We start from the raw sequence: 25,370 nt of genomic DNA, 5'->3' as shown, positions 1-25,370 counted from the left end.
AGTCTCAGAAATAGACCGATATGGCCATATATATATATATATGCAGTTAAAAATATGCAGTGGGAATAATTCTCTCACATAGCTCTTCGATCCTACGAAACGCAGTAATTACAGCGATTACGTCACAGTGTGTGTATGTGTGTTCGCGCTCTTATTTACAAAGGTTCAACCACTGCCCCCGAATAAACAAAAACGACGGTATTATTATCATCGCCTGTCAAGAATATCCGCGATCCGATTAATTATCCTACGTGGCGTGACAAAATGATTATCCTCGCCGTCGTGCGTTATTTCCTTCGACGTTAATAGAGAGTCGATTCTGACTGAGTAGAAAGAGAGAGGTCATGATAAGGCGACCGATCTCGCAAGCTCGCCTACCTCGGAGAGGCTTTCCAAGACCGAGAAAACGTCTCTTGAAGTGATTATTTTTTTTTTCTTTTGTTTTTATCAATAGAAACATAGAGTATAGGCAACTACGGTGATAAGGATCGAATTACGATACGCGTTATGTCCCTCGTCGAGGGCGGTCGCGCCGAGGCGACGTCCTCCCCCGGAGCTTCCTTTGCCCGCGTTTTCTTCATTGCTTTTTGTAAATTGCGTTCGTTAAGTGTAGAGAAGAAAGAGGCATACATTGAGCGATCTCTCCGACTCGCAAGTGCAAGGAATATGAATCGGAATCGGCGAGAGAGAGAGAGATTCCTTCCGCCATCAGCGTATTGCAAGAGAGACCGAGAGGACAACTCTCGTACGGTATATTAACGTGTATTAACAAACGGTTACGCCCTAGATCGTTCGTCGGTAGAAACCTTCGGCAAAATCTCATACCCGTAATTCGCGAAAATGCGTGTAGAAAACGTCATTACGCGCCCGTAATGTGAAACCCGCGGCTAAATATGAGACAAAATGTAACCCCGTGAGGTGTTTTACCCAGATCCCCCGTGTCTTCGCCTAAGACACGACTTGGTCTTATTCCGCGTGAAAGAGTTAATTCGACCGAGAGAGAGACCGAGGGAAACAGAGATCATCCAAAAATATCGATCGCAAAACTTGGTTCGTCTTCTTCGTTTACAAACTAAGAATTGATTGTTGCGTACAGGATGGTTGTCACTTTGGTCTGTCTTTTTGTTTGTTTTTTTTTTCCCGTAAATTTGGTCGTGCCTGCACGAGAAGTGGCGGCGGCGAAAGAGACGCGCGCAAGAGTGATTAGCGTAAGCGCGTTCTCATTGGTTCGATAGCGAAACTTGAGGATAATCGCGTTATCCTCGAAAGAGAAAGAAAATGACAATCGGGGATGCCCTTCGCGAACGAGGCGCCACGCAAATCTCGCAATATCTTATCGCCTCGCGCGATTTGCCCGACGAAGTATCGCAAAGTATTTTGTATTCCATGTTTCGAACATTAGCGTATCTTACGCGTACATGCTAAGAGTTTCTTGTAATATTAATAATAATAATAATAATAATAATATCTTACAGTACTCGAATTGTCCGCTATCACTATCTATATCTGTATGTCGTCATGCATTTGAATCACAGAAAGGTAAAATGAAATTTCCATCCCGATAAGTCTGCGGCAAGTGTTGTCTAACGGCGCGTCGTGCAGACGGGATCGCCGTTCTACGCTGACAGGACTACTCGACTATCCGATTTAATTCCGCTAGTTCTCGCTTAGTCGCTAAGAATCTACATACGGCTGACACACGAAACTGCAAACCTCTAGCTGCCGAAAGCATGACCGCGCGCTACCGAGCTACGAATGATTATCATCGTTATTCATTTCTGCCTTATTCCTAGTATCGACGTGATCGCGACAAATTTAGCCTTAATCGGAGCTAGTAGAAAACTGCTCGCGGTAGATAACTCGAAGGCGGAAACGAACTTTGCATATACACGCTCCCGTTTCTTACACGTTCGCATGGACTCCGGATTTAGCGTAACGACACAAATGAGAGGAATCTACGAGAGGGTCTCGTTAAGAAATAAAACGAAAACAGGGAAATATTGTAAACTTACGTATTCCCAACGTCATCTTTGTCCTGAGCACGTACTGTGATATATAGGCACATGATGCGTGAAGACGCGCGAGCGTCCAGAAGAAAGGATTCCGCGCTTGTCGGAGTTTCTAATCCACCGCGAGACACGTCGGGAGCTAGACGAGATTTATAAGAATTAGCGATATACCCTACCGTTATCGTTATTGCGCTGTATCGATTAAATTAGATTAGTCCGTCGGATGTCGGCGATAAGAGAGTATATCGATGCCGTGCCGGCCTAAATTAGAACGGAGGTATTTGAAGTCTCGCGAGAGAGAGAAAGAGAGAGAGAGAGATAGAAGGAGGAAAGAGAGGACGAAAGAGAGGTGACCGTGTGCGACCTCATGGATGTGGTTTCCTAATGTCCTCGGTTAAAGTAGATTGCGTGCTATCACATTTTTTAAGCTGTGAATAGCGAACTTCTCGTCCGATTTGATTCCAGCTTCGTCATTAGCCACTCGATGCTGATACGCGCTTAATTAAATTAATTATTATATCTGTAGAGAAAGAGAAAGAGAGAGAAAGAGAGAGAGAGAGAGAGCTATCGTCGTATATGTATAATAATTCTAAATTTTCGTCTTAAATGTGTGGTATGTATGTGTATGTATATATATGTGTGTATGTATGTGTGTAATCTTTAAGTATGTATATAATACCTTCAATAATCCGATTGCATGCGTGCACGTTTTGCATATATATATGTATATTATAATGTAATGTATATGCGCGTTTAATGATAAAAATTATATTACATACTTTTTCGGCCGATTCACGAACACTACTTGCATTTGAGATCTGTTACAAGAGTATTTTCTGTGGTCTTTATATAGTATTAGAGATATTTTTTTACCGTGTCTATATTTATATACTCTTCCTACACGCGATATTCCCGCTTTTCAACGCTCAACAAGATCTCCTTCGAAGAAAAAGAAAAAGACACACGAAAACAATTCTTGTGCTTTTAATCGCCGTTGCAATTCGATCGTATTTAAATAAGTCGCCAACAGTTCCAAAATAGCGGAATATACAATCAAACGTATAACTTATGCAAATTAAATCTAATACCTTTGGTAGAATAAAAAAATAAATCACCTCTTTGATTATACATACGTAACATTGTTCGTATCTCTTGAACGAAAATACACTCTATGCAATAATTCATAATGGAATAACGTTGCGCTTAGCGCGAGGCCATTAAATATCACCGATCTACATACCTACGAACGGAATTCGCTAATTTTTTACTTCAATTATTATTTCGTTGATAACTCGTTTACATCGAAGATGTCACTCAATAAGTCACGAAAAGGAAATTTGATTTTTACACAGCGCCACGTTAACAATGAAGTTTATTGATTGTCTCTACGTGTATCACCCTATACGATAAGACCACCCCGCACCTATCTAGTCGTAATTTCCAAACCTTCATTATTATAATAATATTTAAATTTTATCTCCATCTCGATGCGTGATGATGATTCATCCCCTCCCGCCAAATGCTCGAGATCTGTGTATCTTATTGGTGCACGCGCCGCGCAAAGAACTTCCCATTCATCGGGTTATTTTAGGAAACCAATTTCGACGGAGGATGAGAATACGAATTAGAAAATTCAACATTTTCGAATAGACGAGAAATAAAATATACCCGCGAAGACATAACGTTAGATGAGTGAAAATTTCTTCGCGCCGTGCCGTGCCTTTGATTGCAGGAGAACTACGTTATAGTCGTAATCTATAATAGTATCATTTATGCGTTACCGTAAGTTCTATCAATTAATCATGTTAAAGTGGAGTAAGTTGAGTGAGAGGCACCATAGAGTGTGCTGGTACGCACGTACAGGCTAAAGCGTGTTTCATAGAGTATTTTTCTTACGTTTTCCTGTGCACTTTCTTCATATATTTCGATGAAATGCACACTTATAATAAAGTGATAGTCAAAGATTTATGAAATTCGATCGTACAAAATCGATCAGGCTACAAAGAGCGTCGTGTATAAAATCGTCGAAAGTATATATGTGTACGCGCGCGCGTGTGTGTATGTGTGTGTGTGTGTGTGTGTACACATGTGTTCAACGACGACATTTGATTACGACATTATCAAAAATCGACAGGGATCCTTGAAGAGGAAAGTGAACATTACGCTCGTTAAAAACTATAAATCGACAATGCATTTCTTGTCAACAACAACAGAAAGGTAAATTCGGTTTTAACGATGTTTATTAATTAATTTAATTTTCAAGAGAGACAAGTTTTCGCACCCGAGTGCGAGCATTCGATTATTAAATTCCGTTCCTTCCGAAAATCTCCGCTTGACTACCACTTTATTATAACTGACAGAGGTTGTGCTTGATTCACGAACAATTGAGCATTCGAAGCGAAGAATAAATTACATCACTTATAATTAAAACAAAGCTCGGAAGTTACCGTCTCTCGTGGCCAGCCTCCGGTCGATAATATCCGAGTTTCGCGGGTGACCTTCGCATTTAATATCGGAAACAACGAGAAACGACACGTAAAATATTGCGGTATAAAAACGCGAAACGAACGGTCACTCATGAGAACGAAGTAGAAGATGCGATGTATAATTATATCGGATATGCGCTCGCAATCGGCGATATAATTACGGTTCCGCCGACGTGACGAATTGATCGTCCCGAATCAAGCACTACGTCCATTGCAGCAGTAAAGCGTGGTGTTTTGGTTCACGAGAAAGTCTTGTAAAATATGTATATCTTGGACCCTACACCTATGTATGTATATATATATAATGTCTCTTCATGTGATTAAAAATATTCTTAGAAGCCGCTCGATTTTTAAGAAAGTCGCTAAAACTACCCTGACTGTATATATGTACATAATCATATATATAAGGTGATAAGTTATATATATATATATATATATATGTATGTATGTATAAAGTGCGACAGATTCGCTCGGTAAAGGACGATCCTCCTTGCCCGCGAAAGACTGGTCGTTAATCGATCGGCGCGAAGCAGAGAATTGCGAGACAACGCGAGTCCGTCGTCCGTTGAACGCTATCTGAACTTATTAACGTTATATTGCTCGTCTCGATTTAGAACTATCTTGGCAGTCGACGAAATCATCAAGAGCCGCAACTATATTACGCGTCCTCTATGCGTCGATATCCCCTCCCGATCCTCGGTAGTCCCTTTTATTCGCGACCCGAAAAATCGGCTAATCCCTCGGATTCGTGCTGCGTCGCAACACACGGCTTCGGTCCTATAAGTAGTAAGAGAGAGCTTTGTTTTTCCGTACGGACTGAATCGCGCCACGGGATTCGAGAGATCGCGGTGCCCTAACGTCCCCGACCTTAACACGTTCCGTAAATAATCTACGTACAAAATATAAATTGTATTTGTGTTGTATGCGAGAGAGCGTCGCGCCTCCACGCCGCTCGCGGTATATGTACACGCGCCTCCTCTTCATCGTCATCTTCCGCTTCTTCTCTTGCAGCGTATCCTTAAACCCTTAAAACATTCCTTAAAACTCGCGCGAGTATCGAAGACTAATATTACGGATAAATATACACACATGCGTATATCGTATCGAAGGTTCACGGAGAGCAGCACCTATGTAATCTATGTAGACGTATTGCTCTTCAGGGACAAGCGATTGTAGGCGAGAATGTGGTTGTCGGGGGATGCCATAAAAAAAATGGAGAATCGTACATATGCAGGCTTAAAGCGGGTTACCTCGAAATGTCTGCTACATTTGTGCTAGGCCGAAGAAATCAAACGGGATACAAGTAAATCGACGGGTTTTCGAGACCGGGCGAGTCGCGAGTAATGCGAGTCGCGTCAGCGACGGTTCCCGGTTGTTCCGTTTGGGGNGGGGGGGGGCAGTCGTGACGGTCAATCACGACTCGGAACCGTTGGTATCTCTTCGGGTGTACTCGATACTCGACGACGATTTCGTTTCGTCGATAAATAATTTCACCGGTCGGCGGTACGCGATCGGCGGTCTACGTACGAGTTTAATTAACAGGCTTAAAATCTGCTCTAGGAAGTTCAGTTGCTTATTGTTCCTCCTTATTTTATTCCTAGTTGGCCCGAATGATGTTCCCATTGGCGTTTGACTCATCCCTTCGGCGAACTGAAAAAAATCTACGGAACAGCGTCGATATTCCTGGTCCTTTTCTCTTCTCCTTTCCTCGGCCGCTTCCCGGCGACGAGATCGAGAGCTACGCGATCGATCGTCGTCCCGTCGTCGCTGAATAATGCATTCCTTCGCGCCGTAATAACTAACCACGCGACTTCGCATGCCTTCGGCCTCAGTCCACGAAACGTCCTTCTTCCTTCTCTTGCTTTTTTTTCTTTATTTCCTTCCTTTTTTCTTCCTTTTGAGCGGCGTACACGGCGCGCGTGCAGGGCGCGTGTGGCGGATGTAACGATCGACGACTCTCACCCCCTCGTTTCCGCGCGTCTCGTTGCCTCGATTATGTTTCCTGTGCGTTTGACTCCGCGTCGTTCGCGTTTATGGTCAAGGACTGCCCTCACCACGGCCTCGAGCCAACAACGTGTCTTCGTCGTCCACCGGATATCGCTCTTCCGCAGTGTCTCCTGCGAGAAGCATAGCGATAGCGGGCGATGGATCTCACGACCGATACGTTCCTTCGGGTTATATATATATATATATATATTCCCGAGAGAGAGAGAGATATATATATATATATATATCGTATATCGTATATATATAAATAAATAAATAAATAAATAAATAAATATATATATATATATATATATATATCGTATATCGTATATATATATATATATCGTATATCGTATATATATATATATATCGTTTGAGGATCGCAGGTGTAAGAAGCGTGAACTCCTCCGCGGTCTCGACTTCCCCTGTCGCGTGTCACTCCTCCGATTTCTCTCTCTTTCTCTCTCTCTTCCTCTCCTCGTGGTTTCCAGGATCTCCCATAGATCTTCGAGACGAGAGTGAGCTGGACGATATTCACTCTTCGTTCGTACTCTCCGCACGTATTCGGGATACCACCGTCAGGGATACCGGCGCCTCGCGTTCAAGTGCTCTCGCTCAGCATACTCGGCACCACCGTGGTTATCGTGACGCGAGGCGGGTTCCATGAGACCGCGGGTGATCGTAAAACGGATCGCACGGGTTTACCGGGGGCTCTTTGTTACACGTCGTCCTCTATACTACGCAGCGGTATCTGCTGTTTCTGCGCCAACGCGTTCAGTACGTACACCAACTGGTCCAGCTTCTTGTCCATCACCGACAGCTGAAAGCAGAAAGTGCATTCCGATGCACTCGCATCCCGCGATAAATTTTCATCGAGCGTGTTCGCGACGTATACCTCGAAGGGTAACGCGCGTCACGTTAATCTGCGCCTCTGCTCTTTCGAGAGAGAAGCTCACGGTGACTCTGGCTGACCGCAAAGACAGTCTACGACGAGATCACGTGTGAATGGATAAAAAAAAATAAAAAAACGGCCCATCGCGACGTTATGGTAAAATATTCGTGAATCCTGAAATGGTCGCGTATTTAGATGCAACACGAGTGGTCGCGTGGATGACAAGTGTTCCTTCATTTTAAATCGACACTTCAATTTAAAGATCGTTTTGAAAAGTAATAACATTTATTTGTGTGAAAGTAACGATTATAAGAAAATTGTACCTGACAATATGTATTGGTATATGATACGGAACGCAGACGTTAGTGCACGAGTCACGCAGGAAAAAAGAAAAACATACATAGAGTAATTAGGTCGTTTATAATGATAATTATATATACGTTTCGATCTTTCTTTTATAAAGTCTCATTGTGTAAAAGGAAAAGTAATTTTTTAAAGATAAATAATGTAACTTTTCAGAAAAATAAGAGACAATGATATGAGGACGCAAAAGTGCCTATATCACACGCATGAATGTAGCACACGCAATATCATTTTCAATGGTGCCCCTATATCTACTAAAAGGCATGTAGGACTGCGCAACACAGTCATAAAGGATAAACAGAAGTTTTTCCCCTTCAATTCTGGACCCCTATCTTTCACTATATACAAACAGCGGGCGTTTCAATAACAGTATGTGAAACACCCAAGTGTGATGTTCTAAGGTTAAGAATCGCTATTTAAATGCATAAAAGACTCATTTAAAACAGACGAAAACAATCCCTAATTGACTGAATACACGCACACTAAGAAGAAGAAACTGAAATTTTGTGAAATAAATGTTTCTCGTGACATCTCCTTTAATATTTATCGATTAGAAAAACATTCGACTGCGATGGTGGAATATATAATTTTTGTGAAATAAATATTTTCTCATTAATTGGTTTATTCGCTAGGAAGAGAATTTTATTTCACCGTATTTAAATAAACGTTTATTTCCGTGGGATAAACCTTACATTTCGCGAATAAATGGTCGAGTCTTTTTTTTCAGTGTGAAGGCGCAAGCCTGTTAATATTTTTCGGAAAATGTCTTTTAGTACGAATGACACCTGTCATCTGCGCGACCACCGGATTAATAAGCGAGACACGTACCTGCTGTTCGACTCTGTATAAACGCGCACCAATCGTCATAGGTTTCACGTTACCCGCCCGGTCGATTCCCGCCAGGTAGCTCCCCGGCTTACCCAGGGTCTGATCCAATCTCCTCTGCAACTCCTGCAGACAAATCAAACGTGCGATCAACGTCCGTAGACCTACGCCCGGGCAAAAGTGTTTGCGGCAAAAGTGCACGGCGAACGACGAGTACACCCACGCCGTCGAGTGGAATAGTTAAGCGCGTTATTCGCGATCGATATTGTACTTCTTCTCCTCCTCCTCTTCCTCTTCAGCTTTTCCTTCTTCCTCGTCGTTATTCCCCTTTGATGGGATTATACGGAATATTGTTAGAATGAAACGGGAAAAAACGAATACGCAGTTCCTCGCGTGGCAAAACAGAGGGCTGACGATATAAAGTAAAATTTCGATCGAGATTAAAATTAATGCAGCGCGCCGTAATTAGTTAAACAATGCACGGAAATGCCTTTGTCGCGTCCCGAAGAGCGGCAAGTCGAAATTCCGTCGACGGGATTTACCCGTGAAACAACGGGGAGTTGAAGGATGTTATCGATCTCCCTGATACATAACAAAGCCTTACTCGCTCGTCATGAAGTATCCCGAAGCTTTCTTCGACAAACAAAAGACAGTGCGCGCTCGCAGAAGTCGAGTCACAGTGATTGACGTTTTGTCGTCGCCGGCTGGCTTTTTAAAGTCGTCGTTTAAGCTTTACGATAATGCCTCCATTGTTCACATGCGAATAAATATCACCGACGCGATGCCGATTCGCGCGACGGCTAATTCAATCCCCCGGAGGAATCTTCGAAATTGACTGTACACGCTGAGAAAAAGATCTCTTTGAATTTAACAAATTCCATTGCATCCAAACAAATCTCATCATCGGCGTGCTCCGACGAAATTAACGTTTCGATTAATAACTACGATTAAACTTTTCAATGAATACATATCTTTATCGCGAATACAAAATTTGAAACGAAAAATAATTGTCTTACAAAGAAATTATTTGCTTCATTTTACATATTTATTGTAACCAAATAATATTTCATTTCGTTGAAAGATATTATTCCAAATAATGGCGTTCTTTCTGTTAAATAATCGAGTTTCCTTGAATGGGACAATAAAACTTTTACTCGAACAAATAATATTTCGTGTACGTTGTCTCTATGAAATTTTAGTCAAATAAATGGAAATGCTGAATCTAAAGGGACTTTTTTCTCTGTGCGTGCAAAAAACTATCTTTGTATCGTCTTTGAAAAAGAACACTTCGCTGATGCGCCTGGTTGGATGAGCCTTCTCATCGAACGCTAATTGCCAATTATTGAACGGATCGTCACCTCTTTCCTTTTTACCGCAGACAGCCACGCTAACTAACGTATAACTATTCGGACATGGCACGTTTTTGGCATTTGAATATTTTCGAAAATGTTAACTAGGAATGCATTCAGTGGATGCCGATGTACTTGTGACACCTGCGCGAGCAATTCCCGGCATCTGACCGGCGTAGATACTCCCAAGTGACAGGCCGCGACGACTATTCGTCGATTAGCTGCCGCTGTTTTGTGCCGTGTATCGACGACTGCATTGTCCACGCAATGAATCGACGCGGACCCTTCGGATCTTGCGTGTCGCGCTAATCGTCGACGAGTGATCGCGCGCGCGCGTGTTCGATTGAACATTGAGATGGGGGTGGAGGGCTCGCTATTGACGATTAATCCGTCAAATAAGGATAATTGGAATTATCGGGACAAACCCGTGTGTAACGGCTTGCTACAACGAGGAACAGCTTCGTTTCAGGACACGCCTTATCAATCCGTTACGCGTCAAACGATTTGAAAGTGATTTATCGAGAGGCGAACTCCTACCGGCGCGAGCAAATGATACGAAAATACAAAAGCCCGCAATCGACTTTCGAGTGACTTTCGAATAACAATCCCGAGGGTGGAGAATGCGGACGATATGAAAAGAATCAGGCTCACCTTAATCCGCACCATCATGTTCAGATGACCCTGGCTGTATTGCTCGATGACGTCACGGACGTCGTACGGTTTCCGAGCCTGTTGAAATTTCCTGCGAGCCACGAAGTACTTGATCTTCCTGATTGCCCGGATAGCGTTTCGGTGTGCCTCTGTCAGCCTGCAAAAGTCGGAAAGGTCGCGGTATCCGGCCGACGAATCGTGAGGGAAAAAATAACAAACTACTGTTTTACAATACAATGCGTACAATCACTGGTTTTCGTTTATTTTGATGACGCTTAACCCGTTTCGATCGCGGCCCGTTCCAAAGTGGGAAAATCGTTTAATCCGTTTGACAACGGAAAGAGACAAACCCGTTAAGCGTGGAAACCAGCTAATATATCGGCGTGATTAAATTATCGTACTGACAAGATTCATTACTTCACTTTGTTACGGCGGCAGTTCGAAATTTGGTCGATGCAGTTTAGAAAAGAAATTGATTCTCTCTCTCTCTCTCGAGTTGCGATCTTCACTAACTTAATTTCCCCGAATCGATCGCGACGCGGCAGGACGCAACGCGGTATGGTTCGTTTCCCTTTCATCGCTACGAACGAAGAAGATAACCGATAAAATGCAATATCCGATGTCCCGTGCACGTGCCTAAAATATTTCTAAAACCTGCTAATGCTTGCGCGGAAATTCTCTGGTAGAGAACGACCGTCGCTTCGTCTGTCGAACGAAGGGCTCACGATGTCACCTCGAGATAGAATAAGGACGTAACGTCGATAGACCCATTACCATCTCCCCCGTAATCTGTAGCGCGCAAAAAAAGGAAGAGTAATTGTCGTACGGGATAAAACATTGACTCGTGCCAAACGCAACATCACGTGTCACGTGTGTATCCATCTCCGGATTACATACGTTGTCACGTGTATATCGGCCGAAGTATCGGTTTTCTTGCCTCTCGATTTTATGTTTGCCACCCCACCGGCTCTCGACCCCTCGACGCTTATCCCAAGAGCCGAGAATATGTTCAGTAGAAGTGCCTATTCCTCGGCTGTTTACGTCCACGAGTACGCTCATCTTCTTGGCGGATACTTCTGTTATGAATGTAAATGTGCAGGTAAAGCGAAAATAAAAATAAACGGCACGATCACGAAAGGAGCATCGAGAGGTGTGTCAATGATACGTCACGAACGTGAAGCTTGATTGTCATCGATCGGGAAATCAAGATGCAAAGAGAAGTAATAATAAAAATTCGGCGGAATGTGATATAGAGGAGACGGAACAGCGAAAAGGAAAAGACAGTATTTCAAGATAATTGTAACACAAGATGAGCTTTTTAGGATGTTAGTGAGAAACTGTTACGATATTAAGGACTAATTTGCAAACATTATACACAAAATTTAGGAATTATTAGCTATTCTGTTTTAAAAAATATAATCATAGGAAGTATACAATTTATAGTGAAATTCGCGATATATGTACATGTACATACATTTAAGTATTTATTTATCACTTTCTATTATATGTGCACTTTTATTAGCTCAACTGACGTATAAATAAAGCATTAATAAGGGAAATAAAAAATAAATAATATTCCCGTGCTTGAAATATTGTGTGTGCATTTTTCAATTTCGCTCAAAATTAACATTCATTGCTTAGACAGTTAAATCAAGTTCCATAGAAAAGTACCTTTTTCCAGTAAGCAATAAATTTATGCAGAGACTCCTTAATATCGCAACTGAAAATCTGGCATTCTACGATACAACTACTTTAAGATGAAGTTAAGGCAGCATACGAGGATACCGACAGGAACGCTATAAAATATCCCTACGAGATTTCCCCCCCTCACCCTTCAGCTGGCAAATGTACGAAAGCTTCACTATTGCAGCAGGGTGGAAGTAGGTGAGCCACGAGAGAGGCGCGAAGGAAGCTGCGGAAGAGATGGTAGGGAAAATCTGGCCCACACCGGAGTGTCTTTATGTACAAGTTCGACTACGCGCGCACTCGTCGCCGCCGCCGCCGCCGCTGCCACCGCGAAATCTGGGTCATTCGTACGGTGCAAAGTAATGGCGCGATGTGGAAAAAGCACTTTACGAGTCCGTGCGCACAACAGGAGGGCTCGGAAAAGGCCTTTTGTGCGGAATACCGTGCGTTCCGTACGCGCCCGATGAATCGACTCTCTCGAAATGTCAATGGCGCGCAAAGCTAGTTGAAGCCTTTCCGATCTTCTTCTCTCCTCTTCTCTCCACGGACTTGAGAGAGAAAGAGAGAGAGAAAGAGAGAGAGAGAGAGAGAGAATGACGTGACGACAAAATATATTTTCGGCGCGATAACAGATGTCAATAATCTTCCGTCTAATTGTCTAGCGGATACCGTTAATTCTTAATAAACTGGAGAGAGAAAGAGAGAGAGTGAGAGAGAGAGAGAGAGAGAGAGATGGAAAGGGGGTCGGACGGATTCTATTCCGCGTCGGAAAGTTGCCTCGTGGCACCGAAACATTCAATAGACGATTTCACAGCGCTCAAGATGGACAATAGCCGGGCTAAATTAAACCTCCGAATTAAAAGTCCAAGGATATCTTAAATATATAAAGCGCCCCTGACGCTGGGAATAGAGACGCAATATTAGTAGATATACATATATAAGAACTTAGAGTGGACGTTTCCGCGGAGTGAGGATTTCATCACAAGTCACACTCTGCGGGTGGCGATCATGAATCTTTTCCTCTGGCGTGAACCCCTGAAAAGTGGACGCTTCCAAACGCTTTCAAGCTGGAAAATTTTCACTTTTCATGAATTCACTCTAGATGGAAAGATTCATGGTCGACCCTCTGAGGGATTGGCTTGTATCGAAGTCTCGTTTTTTATCAAAAGGAGAATAAACCCGATTGATGTCATTCTTTTACAGATTTAATCAGTTTGGGGCTCTGGTGCTCTGGTGAATAACTTTGACCTCAATTTGAGCAAATGTCGTGTTTTACACTTCAGTCGGAAGAGATGCAGCTCCCCTTGTTATTTATAAGTATTCTTTGTTGAGTTCACCTCTTTCGGCAGTGCCTCGACACAATTCGAGACTCGGGATCTTGTTTAGCTCTGATTTGAGGTTCGGTCAACATATTAACATGATCTTAGCTTTATCTTACAAAAAACGGGGCTTTCTGTTGTTATTGCTATGCTTTCAGAAACATACGAACCTTGGAAATATTATACCGTTATAACTATCGTCAAAATCCGGGGAAAAATGATTATATATGATTATATATGATTATATATAATTATATAAAATCATGCATGAATTCTGCCCATATAAATATATGTGTTCAAATAAATGATCACATATGTCTGTACGAAAAAAATGATATTATGTCATTTAATCAAATGTCGATATCGTGTGCTGTCAGAAGCACAAGTGTAGCTAGAAGCATTTAATTCGATTAGATTTGCATATAATTTGTATACAACCGTATTTTTTCGTTGTGGACATATATAATTATACATGGTCATATACGAGCAAATTTCACATATGATCTTGCTTTTCTCGGGAAACTTTCAGCGCATTCTCATTTCATTTTAAACTATAAATTTTATAATATATCCTCTTGCTCCTTCTTTATGTATTATTATTATTACTACGTATTGAATTACTAATTACATCCGCCGTGGCAAAGGGATTCTTCCGCAAACAAACAGAAATAATAATAATAATAATAAATCGTAAATGCAGTCGATCTCGAAATAAGCGCGCTGTTTAAATCCTCCATCGTGACGGCACACTCGCGCGCTCGCGTGCCTCGACCGTACCCGCGCGAAATGAAATATACATCGGGCAACCCGGGTAAATATTCAATATACTCTATTTTCATTCCTACCGGTTATCATCCGGCTGGAAGTGGCCGGTAATAGGCCGGTGGAAATTGAAAAATGCGAGGGCGAAGTTAAAAGCGCGAGGACGGAAAGGATCAGATTATATGCGGGCGCGGCCGGGACGCGGAGGGACATTTCTACTTTGGCCGAGAGATATTAGAAGATCGAAGAGCCTTCGCATTCGCCTCGCCTACCATTTCAAAGGGCGTTTCGCACACGGAGCGCGGACGCCGAATCGAAAGCGCCGGCTCGAAACTTGCGTGCGTGTTTCGCGAAATGAAATTTGCTCCGAGTAAACGCTCCCGCCGGAATATTCTATCCCTATAGAATATATATCCCTTCCCGCTCTGTCCTGCGGGACTCGCGCGCGAGCTCGCCCAACGATCTGGCCGATATTTATCCGTATATTATGGTATGCACGAGGGTACACGAAAATTCGCCGGCGCGTTATCGATTCTGCATACAAAGTGGAAGTAATTTGCATGGAGATATACCTTTCTCCTCGGGCTTTCTATACTCTGATTTCGGTCGGCGCGATCTAACTCGGTGTACACGCGAAATAGGCGTTTAATAACTCGACGATCGACCACCGCGCGACCGGTCGGCCCGAAAGTCGCTTTGGAAGTTACCGAACGGGCCGTATATACACAGTCCCTCGCCATATTATTAGGCGCACTTTGATTTTTTCATGAAATGCTTAGATTGGGAGGAGAAGAAAGGCTGCTAATTTTATGTTCGCTCGATCGGAATAATTTTCGCTGTCGATCAGTGTTTTTGCCTCTGCAAGCTCCCGAGGCGTCAAACCACTTGTTTTCACCCATGATTTCTGTAAACGATATTAATATCTTTCATGCTAAAATTTCGTTTTTCTGTTAATAAGCGAAAAAGTTTGTAAGTTTAAAGTCACGAATAAACAAAAATAAAACTAAATTTCAATTGACACACATACGGAAAACTCACGTCTGTTCTCGTTATTATCATCAATGCGACTAGCGCGGGTTCATACTTGTTCGAGGTCATCGTAACGGCTAAGCCAAATAACGTCATAAAAAATACCTTTTATAGAACAATGGTTCATTAATATAATTCGATCAATAGATGGGTCGTATTATAAAGCTGGTCCACGAAAGTTAATGAATTGTAAAAAATTAAAGTACGTCTAATATGAACAGGGACTGTATGTTTTCATATAGCACGAGTTAACGCGTACACCAAGCAAGCAAGCAAGCAAACCGAGCAACGGCGCAGCACGTGGCGTGTAACACGCGAGAAAGAAAGAGAGAGAGAGAGAGAGAATAGCCCTTACGAAGAAAACAAATTTTGCTAGAACAGCAAATGTTTGTCAATATAATGATAGCAAAAAAACATTTGTTTGGACAACAGAAAGACTTGTTAAGAGTATTAATTGTTATTTGCTGGATACATGGACAATTAATACTCTTAAGGGGAGGTTCTCATGAAACTCGACCAAAAAATCGTTTTTTTTTAATATTTTTTTTCGATAGCTTATTATGTGTAGAATATGTTCCCAAAGCGGTTTGGCCGATAACAATTGCATAAAAAAGTTATCGCATAAAAAAGGAACGAATTGCATGGCGTCAAGTACGAGTACTACCACATTGAAACGCGTTTTCTGAAAAATCATGTTTTTCAAACTGGTCTCCACGATATCTCAAGAACTACTCGATGGATTGACTTGGATTTTTTTTTATTTTAAAGTAGATAAAATTTATTGGATCCTAAACCTAAATTCAGATGATATTTGTCGTCTTTTTTTTATTTTCAGAGCACTTTAACCGTTTGACTGCTAAGCGATTCTGGCGAGAACGTTCGAAAACTGCGGGACATATTTTGACTTGATGTTGTCAAATAAAACACTCTCATTTAGACAAATATCAATCAATTTTAATAATTCTTTTCGTATTATAAAGAAACAATATTAATTGTGAATGTGAATAAGAAAAAATAAACATTAAATTGTTTTTTCTTTGAAAATTAACATCTAGGTCCAGGAGTCTCGAAAAAATTATTTGTTGTTTTCGAAAACACATTTGTCGGAGGAACATTCGTAAAAGTTGGTGTTTCTTCTGTTTCTGAAGATGAAGATGAGATAGAAGACTCACTTTCAATCATCCTCAGTCTTTTTCTTCGATGAATTATAATAATGCTATCATCGCTACTGGTGTCTGTTCTTTCACCATCCTCAGAATAACCAGCAGTCGAATCAACGTCCAAAATAAGAGCCCGTGATATGGATATTTTTTTAAAATAATATATAGAAACGGTAAAAAGTTATTTTAGAATGCACTCGTGTTACAAAGTACGCGTGAGGTCAGACTACGTTCACACCCACGGAGCAACAAAGATACACTGAAACTCGCAGCGCAAAAGCGCTGCGTCGCGGTTTTCGAGACAAATGAACGCAGCGCTTTTGCGCCGCGTAGCAATCAAACGGTTAAAGAGCGAAAAATGTGAAAAAACGGTACTAGAAATTCACCATGTCCGCCATTTTTGTAATTTTCGACTTTTTATTGATATTATAGGTTCAAGCTCCAATAAATATCATATAATTTATAAAATTTTTTGGTTTTTTCATTTCTGATGACATAAACGTGCTGTGCGATGGAGACCGTTTGGGTACTTTTTTTTTTCAACGTGACGTTCGACGACGTATTAACACTTCCCATGACACCTTTATGCACCAAAAAAAATATTTTTCTACACTTTAAGAGTCGATAACTAACTGTCAAAAAACTCAAGTTGGTTCATTTACTTCCTTCTATGACAAAAAAATCAAGAAAATCACCGTGTTTTTAGACCTCTAGATGAGAACCTCCCCTTAACAAATCTTTCTGCTGCCCGAACGAATTTTTCGCTGTCCTAACAAATTCTCTTTTGCTGCCACTATATTGACAAACATTTGCAAAATTCTAGCAAAATTGGTTTCCTCCGTGCCACCTCCAACTTTTGAATTCGTCTTGCGTCTAATCGCGAAGATCGATATTGCTACTCACGTGGTCACTCTCTGCGGCTCCTCGATGTCGATGTCGATTTCGTCGCTGGTCGCCTCCGTCACTGAGCTCGTCTGCGAAGTGAACAGGCTGCCCCTGATCGGAAACACGCTAATCACACTAACGGGCTCGCGAGTCTGCTCGCGCGGCAACGCGCTGATCGCTCCGGAGAAAGTGCTCTTCAGCCGGGCTCACCTCGACGGTGTCTGTCGTGTCAAGTTTTGCGCATCGTTGTGCTCGCGCACCGTCGTGAAATTACTCCGACGACGTTTGTCCGAAAAATCTCGCGAATTTCATCGGATTTGCCGGCCGTGGGCCGTTTTGATCGAGGGAAATAGAATTCCTGATTCTTACGAGCCAAATTCGGCTTTTAAAACCAGAAATTCCGTTTTCTTCAACGAAAACGCGTTTGATTCGTTCGCTATACTGGTAAATTAAGCCAAACTTTCTTCCGGTGTGTAACTTTTCAAATATATCGAGCGAAGGATAAGAAGACAACCAGATGTTTACTGTACTTTTATTTCTTTTTCTCGTTAGACAGCACAGCGAGATAGTTGTTCTCCTTTTTTTTTTCGAATTTTGCCAACTGCTTGCCTCCTTTTGCTAAGTATAGAGAAAGTTGTTGAGCAACATGTATTCCGTACGTGCCGCGCTAAAGGAAAGAAATGCGTTCGATAAAAATGCTAAGGCGTTTACGACTGCTGCAACGGTGACGCAGCGGCGATACCTGCGTTTTACGCACAGCGCACAACCTCCGAGTCTTCCTCCGGAGCAATTCGTCGGATACACGTCCTTTGATAAATGAGAGAGAGAAGTACCGTTGGGAATTGCTTTAACAGATTACACCCGTGCGAGTAACAAATAATTGAACAGGCGCTTTTGCGAGAAGTTACGTGCGCCGGTATAATACCGCGAGAGAGAAAAAGAGAGAGAGAGAGAGAGAGTTTTGAAATCGCATCGATCGCGCGTGCAAATCGCAACCGTATGATGCGCACCGCGATGAGATGCGATTTATTAGGATTCCATGCGTGTTCAGGGAAATCCCACTTACATTTAATTTAAATAATGCGTTGGAGCAGAGACAATGCGATTGTTCGCGCGCGGTTGCCCCGGTACGTTGTTCGCTTCATGCACTGATAGAAAATTATAGTTACTCGAGTCGAAATTTCAATTCTACATTAAGTCCCCAAAGATCTTCTATTGTGCTCTATTGATGCTACAAATGGGGGAATTATTTCCGTTTTCTCCACTTGAATATCTATTGTAGAATTAAATAGACTTAATATAAAATCAAACCCGAAATTTTAGTATTTTAAGTCTAACTTAGTTCTATATAGAGTATTCAAAGTTCTTCTATTAGGTTCCTCTTTTTGCTACAAATGGGGAAATTATTGTCGTTTTTTCCACTTGAGGATTTAATGTAGAACTAAAATTTGGACTCTGGAACACTAAATTCCCTTTGTAGCATTAAAGGAACATTCCTTGTGCTCCTTTGGTGCTACAAGTGAGAACTTATTTTCGTTTCCGTCACTTAAGACTTAAGAAGACTTAAGAAGACTTAATGTAGGATTTAAAATTTCGACTTGTGAAGTTTCAACTCGAGTAGTTTCGGCGCCAAACATATTTTATAATAATAGCAACACGCATGTAAAGTTATTATCACTGACATTATAATAACATTTACTAAAAAAAATGGTTTTCCCGACTACTTTTGTAATTAAAGAGTATACTTGGCGACAAAACCAACTATAATTTTCTGTCGATATCACGCGACGCAATTTCGATTTTATATCGCTCCATTTCTCGCACAGATATCATCTTTCCGGTCATCTTTTCATGAATTTTCGAGAATATCAATTATCGATAATACGATATTATCGGTAACGCGATGTGTCCCACTGAATTATCTCCGTCGCGCACCTCTATCGTGATCATTTATTACGAGTGCAGGGATCAAATGATGCGATATATCAGATTTATGCGAAATATGCAAATAGAAATTAACACGTAGATTTATTCGAGCGTGATTTCCGAATTTAACGGAGTCTTTGGATTTGCTCGTGTCCTTTGAAAGCGTTATCGACCGAGTGTATTTCTGTCTGGTCGAGAGAGATAGAAAAAGAAAGAAAGACTAAACCACATCGAGAGAAATTATAATTATTTTCGGTCTCGACTATTAATTTCTTTTGATTTTAACCACAAAAATAGTAGTAGTAATATACATAATATAGGAATATTGTCATTGATGCTTTAACGACCCCTACATAGAAAAAAAAGATTTCTTTAGATTTAATATTTCTATTTACTTGACTAAAATTTGTTTCGCAGAAACAATGTATATGAAATATTATTTGCCCGAGTAACAATTTTATTATCTCACTCAAAGAAACTCTTTTATTATTTAATAGAAAGAACGTTATTATTTGAAATAATATCTTTCAATAATATCTATCTTTATAAAATATTATTCCGTTACAATAAATATGCAAAACGAAAAAAATAATTTCTTTATAAGAAAATTATCTTCCGTTACAAACAAATTCTTTTACTTAAGATAAAGATACATATTCGTTGAAAAGTCGAACAATCTTTTCGTTCTTATCAATCGAAACATCAGTTTCTTTGGAGCCATGCGAGTGATGAAATTTGTCCGAATGCGATAAAATTGATTAAATCTGAAGAAATCTTGTTCTCAGTATATAATTACAAACACCGAATACTTTTCTCCCGGTGCAGTTTGCCGAATTGCCGAAGAAACGAGCAATCTTTGTTATTACGAGGTATATTAACCGCCGTTTCGCACACCGATGCGTCAGCCTCGCTCGAAGATACCTCGTGCGATATTAAAGCGGTAATTGCTAGGAATTCTCCGGGGACTCTCGGTGTCGTGCTACGGCTCGTGCGTTGCTTTGTCTTCGCCTTTGTGGATCGGCGCACAATTACGCGCGGACGCGCGTTCGGGAAGTCCCACTCGACAGCTCGGCACATTTTTCACCTCGCCGCTCGACGACGGCGGGCCGTGACGGCGGGCGAAAGCAAGCTTAACGAATTTCACAGCGTCGACTTGGCCTCCAACGTCGCCTCTGTAAGTCCGAACCTGCGCCGGGCGTCCGCTCGAAGAAACGCTCCGAGATACATCCGTTAAGGGCGACGACGCGAAACTCCTGGCACTGTTACGATGCAAATTAGCGCGCGGACGGTAACGTGTAACGTGAACCGGCGGCGGTCGGAAGGGCCCGGAGAATAATTTTCATTATTATTATTTGATATTCTAATTTTCCGCTGAAGAGGAGTTTCGGCAGGAACTCGTCACGCAAGTTCAGCGACATTCAACCGCTACCCTTGTCCCGTGAAACCCCTCCTTTGTTTTAATACACGAGACGCTTTTAATATATACACGGGCCGGGCATGGACGGATACAACACCGAGATTACAGTTCCATGTCGAGAGAGAAGAAATGGAACGATGGTGAGGCACAATTTTCGGACTATATTACTTCGGGCAAAACACCGGCATCTCAACGGCATTTCTCTCCATTCGGGGGAGGAAGGAGGAGAGGGAGGGGACCTCCCGAGGGGTAGCTCACCGGTTGTCGCGTCTCGCGCGATTCGGCGTGCCCGCTTTGGGCTCCTCCATGTAGAAAACCACGTCCCCCTCGTTCTCGAGGCGTTGCTGGTTTTCGTTCTGGCCGGTGCCGGCGCCGGCCGATATGCCGCCGGATATCGTGACGGGCGGCAGGGCCGGCTGCTGAACGTCCATCCGGTTCCGCGACTTCCGCCTCTTCAGCACGCTCGCCTTCTTTGCCACCTGGATCATCAGAGACTGAACCCCCGGTGCCCTCCCATTACAACACACGTCGAACACAGCATGCACTATCCCTACTGGCCGGCCGTTCGGCCGCTCTCTTTCACGACGACACGGGGAGACACCCATCGTCATCTCGTCCGGGTGTTTCCGACGCAGAAGCGACCATCTCTCCCCCGCGGGACGTCCGTACACGTCCGGCACGAACGAGGAATTCCGGCTGCGAGAAATTACGCCAGCCGCCGCCGGTGTCGCGATCTTTTTCTTTCTTCCGACGATACCGTCGGTGCGAAACCGCATCGTTGAAAACTCGGGAATATCGTCCCGGGGAGGGGGGAACCCCCCCATCTCGGGGATGTTCCTTCCATCAATATGCCGGGCACGCTTTTGCAAAAGCTCGCTCGCTCTCTCTCTCTCTCTCCTTTCCGCTCGTTCGTGGAAGATCGATCACGGGTCAGACCGGGCGGGTATTCCTGAAACGCTCCGCCGAACCGTACCGGCGCACTCCGCTAATTGCGACCGCGACCGCCGGTGAGAAACTGTTGCGCAAACGTGGATCCGTGTTTCCTCCTTTTTTCCCTCGTCTCACCGTGCGTTTCCTCTCTTTCGTTTTTCTTTCTTTCTTTCTTTCCTTCTTTCGCGGACCCACGCGCTGACAACGCGCTGTTTCACCGCCGCGATTAACGGGATACGAGAGCGGCGAAGCGGCTGAGCCCTCGAGGAACACCACGCACTCGGTCGAGACACTTGAATGTCTCGCGAAGTATCTCTCGAGCGGTATCTTTGCGAGAAGGATATCGCTGTTTCCATTCTTCGCAGGGCATCCCGCGCGACGAGCGAGCGGCGACTGGCGTAAATTCCCGTTTTTTGCGTTGCAAACTCGAATGCGAGATCCAGGTCTTGCGTTCTGCAGACTGATGCCGGGACAAAGAGCAACGTGGAGAGACATACACGCGCACGCACACACACATACGCGCGCACGTTCATACACGCTCACACGTATATGCAGCTACCAATACAGAGATATAATGCAAGCGCATGCATACACTGAAGACTGTCGCTAAAGTAAAGAGAAGCCACTTCTCGTTGCATCAAACCGATCGTCATCCCCGGAGGTCGAGCGTAATGGCGAGGAGACAGAAAGAATACGTCGAATAGCCAGAATTACAGAAGCGCAAATGCGGTAGGAAAAAAAAGACAAAATAAGAGGGAAAATGAAAACAGTCACGGCAGTTTCTCCTTAGGCTAAAGCTTTAAGGAGCTTACACGAAGCCGCGCTCGCTCGAAAGGAAGCACCCTGCTTGATCGCAGCTCGAACGAATCGTTTTGTTTCGCTAAAAAAAGTAATAGCGACGTAACGTCGGTATTAAGGGGATTGTTGATACACACTAGCAGTTGCCGTTATTAAGCGGAGAAGAATATTCTAAAAACCAAACGGCGGTCTAATGTTACCAGAAGCCGGCCTTCCTCTCGGTTTGATGGGAGAATTTAGACGGAGCCTCGGTAATAAATCCGCAGCAACGGACGGTGGAATGCTTCCGGCCGCGTCTATTTAAGCTTCAGACAAATTTGCGTAAAGGCTCAGCCCTTCAAATCGAGCGGGGGAGCGTCTTCGTGAAAGCTCATGCGTGTGCTGCGAAAACACCGTTCTTCATTCGAGAGCGCGTCGAATATCTCTTAATATGCAGTGCGACAGCAGATCAGTACACATTCATCGGCCAGACACAGGTGTGTTACGGTGACTTCGGCTTACAAGAAATATAAGAGGTAGACGTTCGACGTTTAAACGGTGTAACGGAAACGGTGTAAAGAAACGTGATGAGAGAGAGAGAGAGAGAGAGAGAGAGAAAGTTGGAAAAAAATAAACATGCAAAAGAGAGTTATAAGAATGGAAATAAATATAAATCATTTACATACCATCTTCTTTACACAAATCAACTGAAAGATACCAGGTAAATTTTATCATCGTTAAATCATCACACTGAGTGAGAGTCGTTTTCGCTAGTTTGTTTGTTTTTTCTTTCTTTTTTCTTTAATAAATAATACGTGATCGCGCCAATGCGCGCGTGTGCTAAACCTCGGCGGGCTTTTCTCGTTAAAACAGAACAGTTCGAGAACTTTGGCAGCAGATGCAAAATGGAGACACCACCGCTACTACTACGAGAGATACACCGTCGCTACGTGTTAATCGAGCGTACGAGCGAAATGTGCCGATACGGCTCGTACCACGTCTCGTATAATATTTACGTGCTTCCAATGTTGTCGCCACGATTTCGAATTTATCGTCATCGGGACATGTCGCGTTTCCCGCGAAAATGGTGCCGGGCGCAGCGTTCTCGTGTGCGCGCATTTTCTATCATACTATTTTCATGACATCTGGTCACGTTATGGCACACGAGTACAAAAACACAACAGCCACGTCGACGATAATAATCGTCAGCGCAAATGGAAGTCAAACACAGCCGTAATTTGAAAAATCAAGCGTCCCCCCCTGGAAATACTTCGCACGCTTGTCATTCGATTCGTTCACATTTCGAAGCAATTTACGCAATGTGACAACGTCGGGGCGATAGGATTTCCCGATAACGCTTGCGAAGTGCAAATTTAATAAACAGAAAAAAAAGGACGGATGATATTACTGAAAGATATGCGAAAGAGCGACTGACGAGGGAAATTATTGACCGGCCTTCTGTGGGATTTGTATCTGTGCCAACGCGACACAGGCTAGTCGTTGGAGACTTTCGTTTCAATGGTAATGGTTCGCAATTTAAATTAGATAAAAAGAACGAGACACAGAGAGATAGAGAAAGAGAGAAAGAGAGAGAGAAAGAGAGAAAAAGAGAGAGAGAGGAAAGCTACGAAAATTCAAACGCGCGATACACGCAAATACGAGAATTTCACTGACCGAAATCAATCCAACTGAAAAACATCTATCGAAATGTATCCCGCACAGCACACTTCGTCCCGTCCAGCGAACGTCCGAAGGACGTCCTCAATTCTAAGGTCGTCCACGGGACGTCCCCCCGGGATAAGGTGTACCGAGTGGCATCTGTTCTAACGAACGATCTGCACACACCCCACGTATTTGGCATTCCAACTAATAAGTGACGACCATTGAAAACTCACAGGTATACGTGTAGATATATAAATCCAAAGGGTAAACAAACCAGTTCGTTGAGAACCACCATTGTCGAGGATCGTTTGCAAGTATAAGTAACGTCGAGAAACGAAACCAAACCGTCGAACCAATATCAAAAGGAAAGCGCAACTCCCGTCACACTTCGTACGTAAAGGGGGGGGGGGAGAAGGATATAATGTACAGAAGCCTCTAAGCGCACCTTTTATACTGCATATAAACACACGTATATGTGACTAGCAGCACGAGGAGGGGGAGAGGGAGGGGGAAACGAAAAAAAAAACAAAACCTTCCGGATCGATCTCGGTGGTATAAAATAACGGCACATCGACAACATCGAGCAAAAATTCGCATTCTCCGCTTGCATCCATCCACTGCCAAATTGTCATCGGACAGGTAACACGATATCACGCGCGCGGTCGTCGTTATTAACGTTGTTACTGTTCGAATCGTCGTTGCTATGAACGAAACCGACAAGACGCCGACAAGACGGTGACTGTTAACGGCTAATAATAATAATAATAATAATAATAAAGTCAGACGGCGCGGGATTCCCTCGCAAATCTCATCGTCGTCGTTCGTCGTACCCGGCCGGTCGGTCTCGCGACTGCGAGAAATTACGTGGAATAACTTTTCGCAGCGCCGTGTTACGGTTCGCCGGGATATCCGCCGATAGAACCGTACCGGCACGGCTTCGATATTAAATTATTACGCATTCCAAACATTTGCTAAGCAGAATCTGGCGCGGATCTACAGTCTTGGCCAAAATGTATACGCGGGTGGGCGAAGCCGCGTTAGCGTGCGAGAAGATTTAATGCCGCGATCAATTTTCCTAACGGCTTTATTTGTAATATTTCAGAACGGTTATGCCGCCTGCGCTAATTTTATAATTAACTCCCGAGCGCGGTATGAGATTTATATGCCGTGAGATTTATCAGAGATACGGTCCTTTGGCCAAATCTGCGTAAAAGCTCCCCGTTACATCGGCTAACCGTCCCCTCCCCCCCCCCCCC

At 43.1% G+C, this 25,370-nt stretch overlaps 1 protein-coding gene across 3 annotated transcripts in view; it reads right to left on the bottom strand.

The window, feature by feature from the left end:
• Positions 1–6,832: 6,832 nt before the first annotated feature.
• LOC106745624 (potassium voltage-gated channel subfamily KQT member 1) overlaps positions 6,833–25,370 on the bottom strand; it is a 41,285-nt gene continuing 22,747 nt past the window's right edge. Inside the window, exons 9-14 of one of the 3 annotated variants that reach the window (XM_014621404.1) lie at positions 23,139–23,159; positions 21,004–21,224; positions 17,421–17,513; positions 10,562–10,718; positions 8,565–8,687; positions 6,833–7,301 (exon numbers count right to left, since the gene is read on the bottom strand). In XM_014621404.1, the coding sequence (XP_014476890.1) occupies positions 7,200–7,301; positions 8,565–8,687; positions 10,562–10,718; positions 17,421–17,513; positions 21,004–21,224; positions 23,139–23,159 (717 nt within the window). In that variant the 3' untranslated portion in view covers positions 6,833–7,199. Of the gene's footprint in view, positions 7,302–8,564; positions 8,688–10,561; positions 10,719–17,420; positions 17,514–21,003; positions 21,240–23,138; positions 23,160–25,370 lie in introns of all 3 variants that reach the window. The other 2 variants (XM_014621406.1, XM_014621405.1) reach the window with 2 other exon arrangements.

The sequence above is a fragment of the Dinoponera quadriceps genome, unplaced genomic scaffold (assembly GCF_001313825.1).
Source record: "Dinoponera quadriceps isolate SergipeBrazil2010 unplaced genomic scaffold, ASM131382v1 scaffold1476, whole genome shotgun sequence".
NCBI classification, from domain to species: domain Eukaryota; kingdom Metazoa; phylum Arthropoda; class Insecta; order Hymenoptera; family Formicidae; genus Dinoponera; species Dinoponera quadriceps.
The sequence above is the reverse complement of the archived record's forward strand: the minus strand, read 5'-3'. Positions and strand labels throughout refer to the sequence as shown.